This window comes from Halichoerus grypus, chromosome 3 (assembly GCF_964656455.1).
Source record: "Halichoerus grypus chromosome 3, mHalGry1.hap1.1, whole genome shotgun sequence".
Taxonomy (NCBI): Eukaryota; Metazoa; Chordata; class Mammalia; order Carnivora; family Phocidae; genus Halichoerus; species Halichoerus grypus.
The window spans coordinates 34,181,356-34,193,399 of record NC_135714.1 but is presented as its reverse complement, the minus strand read 5'-3'; the positions used below and the strand labels follow the sequence as shown (position 1 = coordinate 34,193,399).

Sequence of the window (12,044 nt, the reverse complement as noted above, 5' to 3'; positions counted from 1 at the left end):
GCACTTATCACTCCCTGCAGTTTTTTTGATTTATTTACTTGTTTATTTCTTACTTCCTGACACTGTGTGTAAATTACATGTGAACAGGGAGTGTTGGCTATCTTGCTCATTCCAGCTGTCTAATGACTGGAAAGTATCTGACACATAGTAGCTGCTCAGTAAATAGTTATTGAATGAATGAAAAATGATAAAGTCATAGGAGAAGGCGATGGAAAAGCATTGCTTAAAGAAAATAATAATGCTCAAGTAAAGGAAAAACTAAAAAGGGAAGAAAATGAGGAGAAGGAATGCAAAAGGGGAGAGAGATGGAAAGACAGGATAAAGAAGGGAAGGGAAGCACCGGGAAGAAAAGGAGATGGAGAAAGAAGCAGCTAGAAAGATAAAGAAAAATGACAGAGGGGAAAAGAAACAGGAGAAGGGGAAGACGGTACAGTGTAATGGAGATGTGACTGTGTGTGCCATTGGTCTAAGGGACTTTTCCTCTTTACATTGTTTTCTGTGCCTTTTTCTTTGGAAGTTGGCTGAACCATCTTCCCAGAACTGAGCAAGCAGAGCACTGAGCAGGTTTTAGCTAGCATCATGCCTGTGAGGACCTTCTGTCCAATTCCATCTTATAGTTGAAGACACAGAGCCCTACCGAAGGAAAGGAACTTGCTTAGGATTATACACCTAGGGAGTAGCAGATCGAGGGCCAGACCCCTGACTTCCTGATGCCAGTTATTTGTAGATAAGCAATAAAGGTAAGAAAAATTCTTAATTTCTAAAACCAAACTGTCTCAGAATTCTCCTGGTTTAGTGACATATGGATTTAGAGTAGCTCCAAAAAAAGGAAATGCAGCTGACAACACCATCAAAAGAAACTTTTCTTCACTACCTTAGCTCACTATACTGGTCACACACAAGCAATGTGTGTGTGAGACTAATTGTTATGATGTCATATAGTTACTATTGTTTCTGGTCACGTGCCACTCAGGTGGAACAAACATCAGATGAGTCAGAAGACATTTCCTAAAATGAACAATTTATAGAGGCTGGTTTTAGGTGCAGTAATATACGGAGCACGTGATGTCTAAAATGAGGGAGGGGCGCCGGGGTGGCTCAGTTGGTTAAGCGGTTAAGCATCTGCCTTCAGCTCAGGTCATGATCCCAGGGTCCTGGGATCGAGCCCCACATCAGGATCCCTGCTCAGCGGGGAGTCTGCTCCTCCCTCTCCCTCTGTCTCTCCCCCTGCTCATGCTTTCTCAAATAAATAAACAAATAAATAAATAACCATCTTAAAATGAGGTTTATGGTGGTTTTCCATATTCAAATACCATAATTTGTATTCTATTTTTGCCCTTAAGTAAAATTTTTCTATGAGAAATATCAAAGAAAGGCACATTGACAACAGAGAAGTGTGATTTTTATATAATCAATTATGGCTGATTCTCCCTTATTCCCAGTCATGAATCATAAAATCCAATATAAACTAGCTTGATTTCATTCAGTAGTTTCCGTTTTTTTCCCCAATCAATATTGGCAAAGAGTATCAAATTAGCAGCTCTGCATTTTGGCTTCTGTCCCTTTTCTGTACTTCCATGATACAATGACCCAAAAGTGATCAAAAGAAGTGTAGCCAATCCACAGACCCTTTGTATGTAATTAAGCCTATTATTAAGGCATATTCATGTCAAATATTGTTTGAAGTGGAAAATGTTTTGTATGAAATGTGTAGACTGGGAAGGACTTCTAAACTACAGGAAAAGTCGTCGCTAGCATCTCGTAAGAGTCTTTCTTCTCATTACCCCGGTCACCAGCTATTCCTTTCCAGAGAAACACACTGCCTTTTCTTTTACTGTGCCATTCTTTCCCAAAAATTCTTTGGCTGCAAACATGGCTCAGTGAGTAGACACAGTCAACAACAGTCAAATGGCCAATAATCCATCTTCAAAGAACCTGATCACTGACATATGAGAAAACAGTTACAAATGTAAATGAGGAAGCCATTTCTCCATAATCTATTGACCTCTTTGCATAATAAACAGAGTTTGGATCTGTTTACCAAGTTTGTAGTCTTCCAAGAGCCTATTCAAATGCCCAACTAGAGTGAATAAAGGTTTTCTTTCTGGCTAACACACACAGATTCTGTGCATATTTCTCCCTTACCTCTCCCTCCAGTAAGTCTCACCGAACATGTTTCTCCTCTTTAACATTTTAACACTCTATGTGTGATTTTTGCATTTCAAAGAAATTACGTTTGACCAAAATGAGAGCTACACACAGGGGGAAGGCCAATATGTCTTGTTTTGAAAGCTTGCTCTTTACCTTCACATTTTTATTTTATTAGACATGTCCAATACTCTGCCTCTTAGACATTACAACATTATCATAAAGCTACAAATCAAACCATAAATAGGTTTTCCTTAAACATAAATCTTGTGTTACTTACTTGACTGTTACTCTGTTGGACGTATCCTGTAGGTCACTTGGGTCAAAAAGTTGAGATTCTCTAAGACCAAGCTCTTTACAACCTCTCAAGAACAAGATGATATTGTCCTGAAAGGAAGAAAAGAAATCCAAGTCTATATTATTTTATATTATCTTTATGAACCAGTCCCTCCTCTCTAATAGTCCAAATTACCAGAGGGATGTCAATCATTAAGACAGCAAGAATCAGATCTAAATTTTGGCTTGTTGGATAACAGAATCATACTTTGTTAGGATATTCCAAGATAAACAGACACTTTCAATCTTCTAAACCCACAGCCATGCCAAATGCATTTTTCCCCCTTTACCTTAACCCATTTGCATAAAACTGCAAGTAAAATGTCATTGCAAAGCAGAACATAGCATCTTTTGGGGGACCAGTACTCATAGTAGCCAGGTATCCCCTAGAACTTCCAAGTTTTGTCCATGTCTTATTGCAAGAATTTGGTTCAAAATTGATATATTTTTTAAAAGTTGGTTTTAGTACCCAAATGTCATCAATGGGTTTTTCTTCTAAACTGACCTTCTAAAATACATTTTTTATCAGCAGGTTTTGACTGATAATACCTCTTTGTGAACTATGAATTGAATTAAATGGGAAAAAATTTAGACTGGGAAAATGGGAAAATCTAGACTTAATAGTGAAGGGAAAAAAGAGGAGCAAGGAAAGCTTTTGAAAACAATGCAAAAGACCTTTTCAAAGTGAACATTTTCTCTAGCAGGTACATATTTTCTTTGAGCTGGCAGAATATCAGGCACAACTGACAATTAAGGGTTCTGCCCTTCATCTGTTGAGAGTCAAGAATAAGCAGATGACTCTGGAAGGGATTGCAACTGTGGGTCAGCCTTTTGGAACTCCTGGGTATTAGCAGCAGATTCCTCGGTTGCAAGTTCCTAACTGTCCTCTTTCTAGAAGATTTCTGATAAGCTAACTGGTCCCATCAGTTAGAACTACAAGAGAGGAATAATAAAGGTTGGCTCCCGGGGCCAGACCAGTGTGAATCCATCTGAAAACTCTAAGAAAGTTGTTACAGAAGTCAGAAATGATGATGGTAGTTACTGAATCATATACTCACGCAAGCACAGTTCAACAAAGCAAACAAGAGGCATAGTATTTCCCAATCACCCAGTCTACAGGCAACATTCTAAGATGACCCTCAAGAATGCTGCTCCCTGGCATACGCAGCCTGCATCATCGCCTCCCCTGAAGAGCAAGTGGGACCTGTGAATGTGATGGATATCACTCTGTGATTACCTTACTAACCAGTAGCCTCTGAGTTAATCAAAAGGAAGATTATCTGATTGGGCCTGACATAATCAGGGGAGGATTTAAAAGAAAGTGAATAGAATTCCTGGTGGCCAAGAGTTCTATGGCTGCAAGGAGATGGATTCTATCAACAAACACATAAGCTTGGATGAGGCTTGGGAGCTCAGGTAGAACCTCAGCCCCCATGAACACCTTGATTTCAGCTCCTTGAGACTCTGAGCAAAGGTCATGCCATGTCCATACTTCTGATCTACAGAAACTAAGATAAGAAATGGGTGTTGATTTAAGACTCTAAGTTTATAGTAATTTTTTATGCAACAATGAAAAATTAATATACCCAGGCGCAAAACAGTAAGAGCAATAGCAATAAATTGCTAACCTTTATATAACTTTTATATGCCAAATATTCCCCCAAGAGCTTTGTATATGCTAACTCATTTAACCCCTGTACGACCTTAGTAGGGACTACTATCTGACCTTAGTAGGTACTTAGTAGGCACCGATAGCGGATACTATTATCATCCTCATTTATGGATGAGCAATCTGAGGCACAGAGCAATCAAGCACCTTGCCCAAGGTCACACAGCCAGCAAAGGATGGAGGTGCAAACACACAGCATATAAGACAAACTGAGGCATCAAATCTGAGGCTGGCACCAAAGGAAGTTAGGGCCTGATCACAGAGGGCCTTGATGGCCAAGGAAGGTAGGCTGTGGAAATCGGAGAGGGGCTGTAATCTGAGAAATGATGCTCAGATCTGCAGCAGAAGTAGATTTTTGGGGGCAGGCGTAGGGGAAAGTAGAGGGTATGAAGGACTTCAAAGGACTAAGACAGGAGGCAGGGAAACCGATGAGGAGATACCACAATCTCACTCCCCCCCCGCAGTCATGGAGGGTGGCCCCTCCCAGAATGTCTTCTTTCCCGTGTTTTTCCTGGGTCCCTGGATTTTCTTCAGCAGTTACAATGTGCCATCACGCACAAGACCCATGTCATTCACAAGACCTCTTGTAGAGGGGTGCCTGGGTGGCTCAGTCGTTAAGCGTCTGCCTTCGGCTCCGGTCATGATCCCAGAGTCCTGGGATCGAGCCCCACATTGGGCTCCCTGCTCTGCAGGAAGCCTGCTTCTCCCTCTCCCCCTCCCCCTGCTTGTGTCCCCTCTCTAGCTGTGTCTCTCTCTGTCAAATAAATAAATAAAATCTTTAAAAAAGAAAAAAAAGACCTCTTGTAGAGTGACAATGAGCTGGTCATAGTCTGAAGTTAGTCATACCCTGCCAGTCTCTCCTTCAATTACTTTGCAGGTTTTAAAATTATCAAATATCTCCTTGAAGTTTTTCTATCCCCCCCCCATCTTCAGAGTTTTATTAGATGTTCACGTGGGTCTCTTCTATGGCATGCAACTATCTTTCTGGTTGGTCTGAGGGCTTGTTGCCCAGAGGAAAACAAAGGATGGGTCCTGGCACTCTCTAGGAGTCATTTGGGATCACAAGATAAGGACCAACCTGTGACCAGCACGAGGCCCATAAGAGGAACATGACTGTGGCATCTCAGTTTCTTAAGAAAGGCAAGGAGGTGCCCTTCCCTTATGCATTCCCATATGTGCCCTGGAGTGCCACACTATCTTCATTACACAGACTGCAAACCCAACAACATCGTGTTGCCCACTGAACAATTTGGGCTGGGAGATTTAAAGGACTGCAGGTCTCCTTCCAGCTCCTTGCTGCAACCAATGATGCTAGAGGGGAGCCAGACCCCGACCAGGAGAAAACCAGAAGAAAAAGCTCCATGGCCAAGAGTTTACAGGGGCAACAACCAGAGTGGGTAAAAAGGACTGTGCCTTTAATTACATAAAATGCAACCTGCAAACTCCCATCTGCCTTGCTCTTCACGCCAAGATTTTTCCACATTCACAATTCCAAGCAAAACTCACATCTTAGTGTATTAGCTCCAGAAGCCAAGCAGTACAACAGCATCTCAATCCCTCAGGAGAAGAAGTAAAACTCACTGATTTACGACAGTGACCATTATGTTAGCTCTCACTATCGTAGTGTTACAAACCCATTAAAACTTAGGAAGTCTTCAGAAAGAGTTTTTAAGGGACTCTTCAAAAAAGTCAATGTCATTAAAAAAAAACAAAAATTGGACATTACAGAGACATGAGGACCAAATGTAATTGATGACCTCTGACTGGATCCTAGATGCAAAAAAGGAAAATAAGGCTATAAACATCTAATTTAAATATGGACTGTATGTTGGATGATGTTATTGAATGAATGTTAATTTTCTTAGGCAGGATGATGGTGATATTGTAATTATATGAGAGAATGCCTTTATTTTTAAGCAAACATATACATTATTTAGGACAATTTATCATAATGCCTACGACATAATTTCAAATGGTCAGAAAAAAAATAAGGGTGTGTGCATATAAGAGAGAGAGAGAGAATGTTTACCCATCATAGAGAAAGAGGTAAAGCAAATATAGCAAAATATTAACAATTGGTGAATCTAAATTAGGGACTGGCAAACTTCTTCTGTAAAAGACTAGGTAGTAATTATGGCTTTGTAGGCCCATAATGGTTTCTGTCAAAATGACTCAATTCTGTCACTATAGCCAAACAATACATAAATGAATGAGAGCGTGTGTATTCTGACACATTTTATTTACAAAAACAGGCCCTGGGCTGGATTTGGCCCACAGGCCCTAGTTCAGGTGAATGATATGCAGGGATTCACTATGTCATTCTTCCAACTTCTCTGTACCTTTGAACATTTTCCAAAAAAAGTTTGAAGAGAAGGTTTTTAAATGTGTAGAAGCATGGGGCGCCTGGGTGGCTCAGTCGGTTAAGCATCCAGCTCTTGGTTTCGGCTCAGGTCATGACCTCAGGGTCGTGAGATCAAGACCCTCGTCTGACTCCTTGCTCAGCACGGAGTCTGCCTGAGATTCTCTCTCTCCCCCTGCCCCTCCCCACCCCACTTGCACTCTCTTTCTCGCTCTTTCTAAAATAAATAAATAAAATCTTTAAAAATCTTTTCGTAGAAGTGTATTCAACTACAAGACTTGGCTGGCAAGACCAATGTCATAAAACTCAAGCAGAAAATAATGGTTGCCTCAGGGACAACTAGTGCAAGTCACCAAGGTAAATGCTCCAGCACCACTAATGGAAAGTTACCATCTCTGGCTGACTGGAAAATACTGTAACATGAGTCTCAATTCAACCCAGATGCTTAACATCAAGTTCCTAGAGTCCATTTTGTGCGAGACTAATATTAATGTATGTATTCATACTGCTGCTTTTGTAACCACCATGTATTAGCTCCTCCTTGTTCTTGGTTCAGTGGCTTCCCATTGCGTTAATTTGTGGGCCTGCACTGTGCATGAAAACACTCCCCAGAGCTCCAGGGTTAAGGCCTGAGCTTTCTACCCGCCCCAGGGCCTCTTCTCTGAAAAAGGTCCTTGTACTTTGCCACCTTCTTTTCTTGCTTCAAAGGCAAGATGAAGGAAAGCCCAGGATGGTCTCTACCTCCAGAGTGTAGCACTCTCCCCGGAATATAGTAGATACTCACTAAATATTTAAAATAAATTAAATACTGCATTCTAGGGACTTACAAGAATGAAAAAAAAAAATTCCTTATCCTCATGGAGCTGACATTCTAGTAGGTGAAATAATAAGGACTTAACAACAAAAGTGTCTTATCTTCTGGATTAATGTCCATGATATATTAAATAGCTGGATTTGTTCAAGACACCCCTAAACAGAGGTCTGCCTTCCAATTAGATGGTGGAAATGAGGGGTGCCTGGGTGGCTCAGTCAGTTGAGTGTCTGAGTCTTGATTTTGGCTCAGGTTAGGATCTCAGGGTCATGAGATCAAGCCCCACAACAGGCTCCGTGCTGGGTGTGGAGCCTGCTTAAGATTCTCTCTCTCCCTCTGCCTCTGCCCCTGCCCCTCCCCCCGCACCTCCCTCCACCCCCGTGCTCTCTCTCTCTTAAAAAAAAAAAAAAAAAAGAACAGTGAAGTGAGAGAAGAACAAATACATCAAGGGACACAGCAAAACAGCTTTGGAATCTGAAGGTCTCCAGTTAGAATTCCAGTCTCAACCACTTATTAGCTTTGTGGCCATGGGCGTCGTCCCTAACCTTTCTGATCCTCAGATTCTGAATCTGAAAGGTGGGGGAGCCATCAACCTTACAGAGACACTAGAATTACAGAAGCTACATATTAAAAACACAGCCCAATGTCTGGCTCCTTCTGGGCACTCATTATATGAAAGTTATTATTACATTCTTGTCAACTCCGGACAAGAAAAGCCTGTGGAAAGTGAAATGAGGAACAGTTGATCCATCCATGAAAAACAGACACAGTGTCTATTTATAGCTCTTGCCAATGACATGGGACATGGTTAAAAAAGAAAGAAGGAAAATTTTGAAACATAATTGCTGTTATTGTTGTTTAGTTACTGTTATCAACTGCCATCTTGGCACTTTTCTTCAGGCTGCCTCAAATTTACTCACAAGCTATGTACCAAAAGTCCATTTGTAAGATAGCTGCTCATTTGTAATTATCTCATGGAAATCATCTTTTCATGGTAGCCCCCAGAACTGGAATGCTTACTTAATCCAAAATGTACCTGAATGAACCTATCTGCTAAGCAGAACAACATTTCAGTGGGAAAGAGCATGTATTGAGAAATGCCAAGCAACATCCCTCTTGGCTAAAGTAGGATGAAGGATCCCAGAGGCCACAGAAAAGGCTTCCTCAGCCCAAGGCAGTATGACAGGAGGGAGGAGGGGAGAAGGGTGGGTCAGCAATTCATATCAGTGTAACCCCCAAGACACACCACAGCTGATCCTTTCTCCCTCTTGTCTTCAGATGGCAGGCAAGGATCTGCTGCGACCTTTCCCTTTCTCCAGCTGTCATTTCCAACCAGAAAGGGACTTCTCTCTCTCCTTGATCCACTGTGGGACAGCATGCAGCTTTCTGGCTCAGGGGAAGGCTCCAGCATTTAATGGTTCTCTAGGGAAACCAGACAGGTGGTAGGAAGCTCCCTTCTCTGTCCAATCTCCTTGGCTTTCTTTCCTTTACAGCCAGTAGGGACAGGTCAACATGATGGTGGATTTGGAGTTCACAGAAAATGAAGATAATGCTCATTTGTGTTTCAAATGAACCGAGACTCCTATCCTGCAGGTATTCAAAATGCCATATATAAAAAGCATCCCTATAATTTTCTGTTTCGATAGATGAAAAGAGTATCTATCAAAATGTAAACTGGAATTACATCTGCTGATCTTATTTTAATACATTTTCTATAATGTATAGATATAATAAATATTTGCTTTAAAAATCTTAATAAGGATTAGGATATCTCAAAAAGATCTGCAAGTGTATCAGAGAAGATCAGAGCCTTTTGGAAAATCAATAACCCTAATGTTACTTCTCTATTCTACCTATAAGGCTTTTTTTTTTTTTTTTTTTAACAAAAACATGAAAACATGATTTTTGTTAGGTTTTCTACATTTGAAGCAAATAAACTGCCTTTAGCAGAAAAGCAATAACAAAATTCAGAACTTAAGGAATACATTACCAAAAGATCTCTGGGAACTTACCCCACAATTAATAGAATTTGGGGATTTCCTATACCTGCCATGTGTTCACAGTTGCTCTCCCAGCCTGTATGGGTTCCAGCCAAGCTCCAGCAACTGGCAGGTGCCCAGAACAATCAGCACTAGGCAGACTTTCAATGCATTTATATTTGCTGGGAGTGCTTAATGAGGATAGCAGGCCTTCCATCGGGAGGTGGCTTGTTCTGCCTGGGGCAGGGGAGGGGGGACGGGGGGGGAGGGGTTCTGGGGAAGCCTGACCCAGAAGGTGGCAGCTGGGTGGCTGCTTGAAGGAGCAGAAAACAATTTATGGATGGAAAATGAGCAGAAGCATGGCGGGTGGCAGGGAGAGAAGGAAAAGCTGGGGGAGGGGAAGAAAGTCATGAGAGGGGAGCTGGAGGACATGTGGAGCCCTGTGAAGGATCTGGACTATTGTGTAGGCAGGGGGAAATCAAGGCCAGTTGATGAGGACGGAAGGAGTCTGAGGATCCGATCTTTATTTAAAGAGACTGTGTCCAGTGGCAGTGGGAGAGATCCACTGGGTGGAGGGGATAGGGTCCACTTAAGAGATTATTACAAGAGCTCAGGGAGAGACGTGGAAAGCCTGAACTCACCCAGAAGCAGTAAGAACAGAAAAGAGGAGGCGGTTGTGAGCAGCCCTGTTGGCTTGGCAGTTGAGTGGATTTGAGAGTAGAGAATGAGGAGGAGGAGGGGGTTTGAGGCTGAGGTTTTTAGCCACTGAGACCATCTGAAGGAACAGAGGAGGGGGAGATTTGTGAGAATCAGAAATGATAAAGGCTGGAACATATATTCAAAGAACCACAGTTCTTTGGGAGCTTATATTTGGGTCTGGAGCTCAGAAGTGAAGCTCCAGGGGAATATGCAGGTTTGGAAATCACCAGAACATGCCCATTGCAGAAGGAGGGCAGAGCATGATACTGCCCAGGGGAGTTTAGACAGAACAGGAGAGACTAAAACAGGACCATCCAGAATGCCAATATTTAAAGGACTGTTCGAAGAGAAGGAGCCCATTATGACTGAGGAGAAGCAAATGAGAGTAGAAGGAGAACCAGGCAAGACGGCCAGGGAAGCCAAATGAGAGCACTGTTCAGAGAGCCTATGTGTCCAGTGCCAAATGCTGCAGCATCACATCCAGAGTCCCCACGCTGCCACTTCCTGACCGCATAGCCATGGGCAAGTTGCTTAACCAGTCCCTGCCTCAGTTTCCTCTTCTAAAAGCACAAATCCTCACAGTGGTCTCCAAAGCCCTACAGAAGCTTCTGCCCACTACCTCTCGGAACTTGTCTCCACCACTCCCCCTCTCCCTGCAACCAGATACAACTCCGTACTGTTCTTCAACCAACCCTTCCGGGGGCCTCGGCGCTGCTCTTTTTCTTACCTAGATATTACCTAAAACAATCTCTGGTATATGGTAAGCACACCCCCAATAAATATGCAGAAAATGAACAAACAACCATAAAAATGGGGATACGCATAATATCATAGGGCTCTTGTGTGGAGTTAAGTAAGAAAATATACATAAAGTGCCCAGAAGAGAACAATGTTTGGCACAATGAATGGATTTTCTGATTAAAGGGACATTACTGACTTTTGGGAGAACTTCACTGCAACGATAGGGTAAAAACCAGATTGCAGAAAGTTAAGAGATCAGTGTAGAACCAAAACAATGGAGAATACACATAGAGACACCTTTGGGGAGTTTGGCAGAGAAGAGATTATGAGATAAGGTATAATGGGTCAAAAGATGGTTGGCCAATTATTTCTTTTAGGCAAGCTGCACGTCAGGAGAAACATGGCACCCTGATTGACCCAGCTCTTCCTTGCCCCTCCCAGACCATCATCTTGGTCTTATCATCCTCAGGAGCAATCCTCATTTCATTTGAGGTTTGAGCCATCAGTTCTTCACCATAATGATCTTCTGTTCTACTCATTATTTCTGTCACAATCATGGGGGACTCTGATGCCAAGCTCACCACTCAACAGTCAACATTTTAGGTGACTTTAAATTCTTCATGGACAGCCTGTTCGATAACCTGGCTTTACAGCTCTCTGACTTCTTTGATTCCAATAGTTTTTCCTTACACACTCTGTTTCAGGATCATAATCATCACCTATACCTAGCCTGTGGAATTTTAAACTCCAGCATCCTGCTCTGGATTTAGCCCCTCTCCCTCCAGGCTTCTGGCTCCTTCTCTCATAACGGCCCCTCTTTCATCTCCAGATGCTGCCCTTCTTTCTCAGTCCATTTCCCTCTCCCTTCGCTGCCTGGTTTCCTTCATGATCCAGTCCAGACGAGTGAGACTATTCCACCCCTCCCCTTCCTGTATCTTCGACATCCCCACCTCTCTGTCTTTCTGTTAGGGAGCAAAGACTAGGAAAAGGAAATAGTGCAGGTGGAACAGTTAGCCTTGGAGATGAGCCTGGCGGCCAAGCCACCCAATCAGCTCTGGGGATCAGGTATGCCCACTCTTCATGTTTCTACATGGAGGGACAACACTTCCAGCCCCTCACGCCTCCTCCGCCTGGTTGCATTGGTGGAAGAAATGGGGCATGCTCAGCCTGCCAGTTTGGATTTCCCCGCGGTGGAAGTCAGCCTGTCTGTAAGACATATGTCTCCTGTCTGTCTCTGCCATGTGGTAAGAGGCCTCTCTCTGTGGGGGAGGCCTGTGGTTGTCCAGCTGTGCCAGGAATGGG

The 12,044-nt window shown here is 42.8% G+C and overlaps 1 protein-coding gene across 5 annotated transcripts in view; it reads right to left on the bottom strand.

The window, feature by feature from the left end:
- Window positions 1–12,044, bottom strand: part of LIMCH1 (LIM and calponin homology domains 1) — a 318,240-nt gene that overhangs the window by 100,204 nt on the left and 205,992 nt on the right. For all 5 annotated transcript variants that reach the window (XM_036076942.2, XM_036076952.2, XM_036076955.2 and 2 more), the window contains exon 4: window positions 2,429–2,535. In XM_036076942.2, the coding sequence (XP_035932835.2) occupies window positions 2,429–2,535 (107 nt within the window). The remainder of the gene's footprint in view (window positions 1–2,428; window positions 2,536–12,044) is intronic.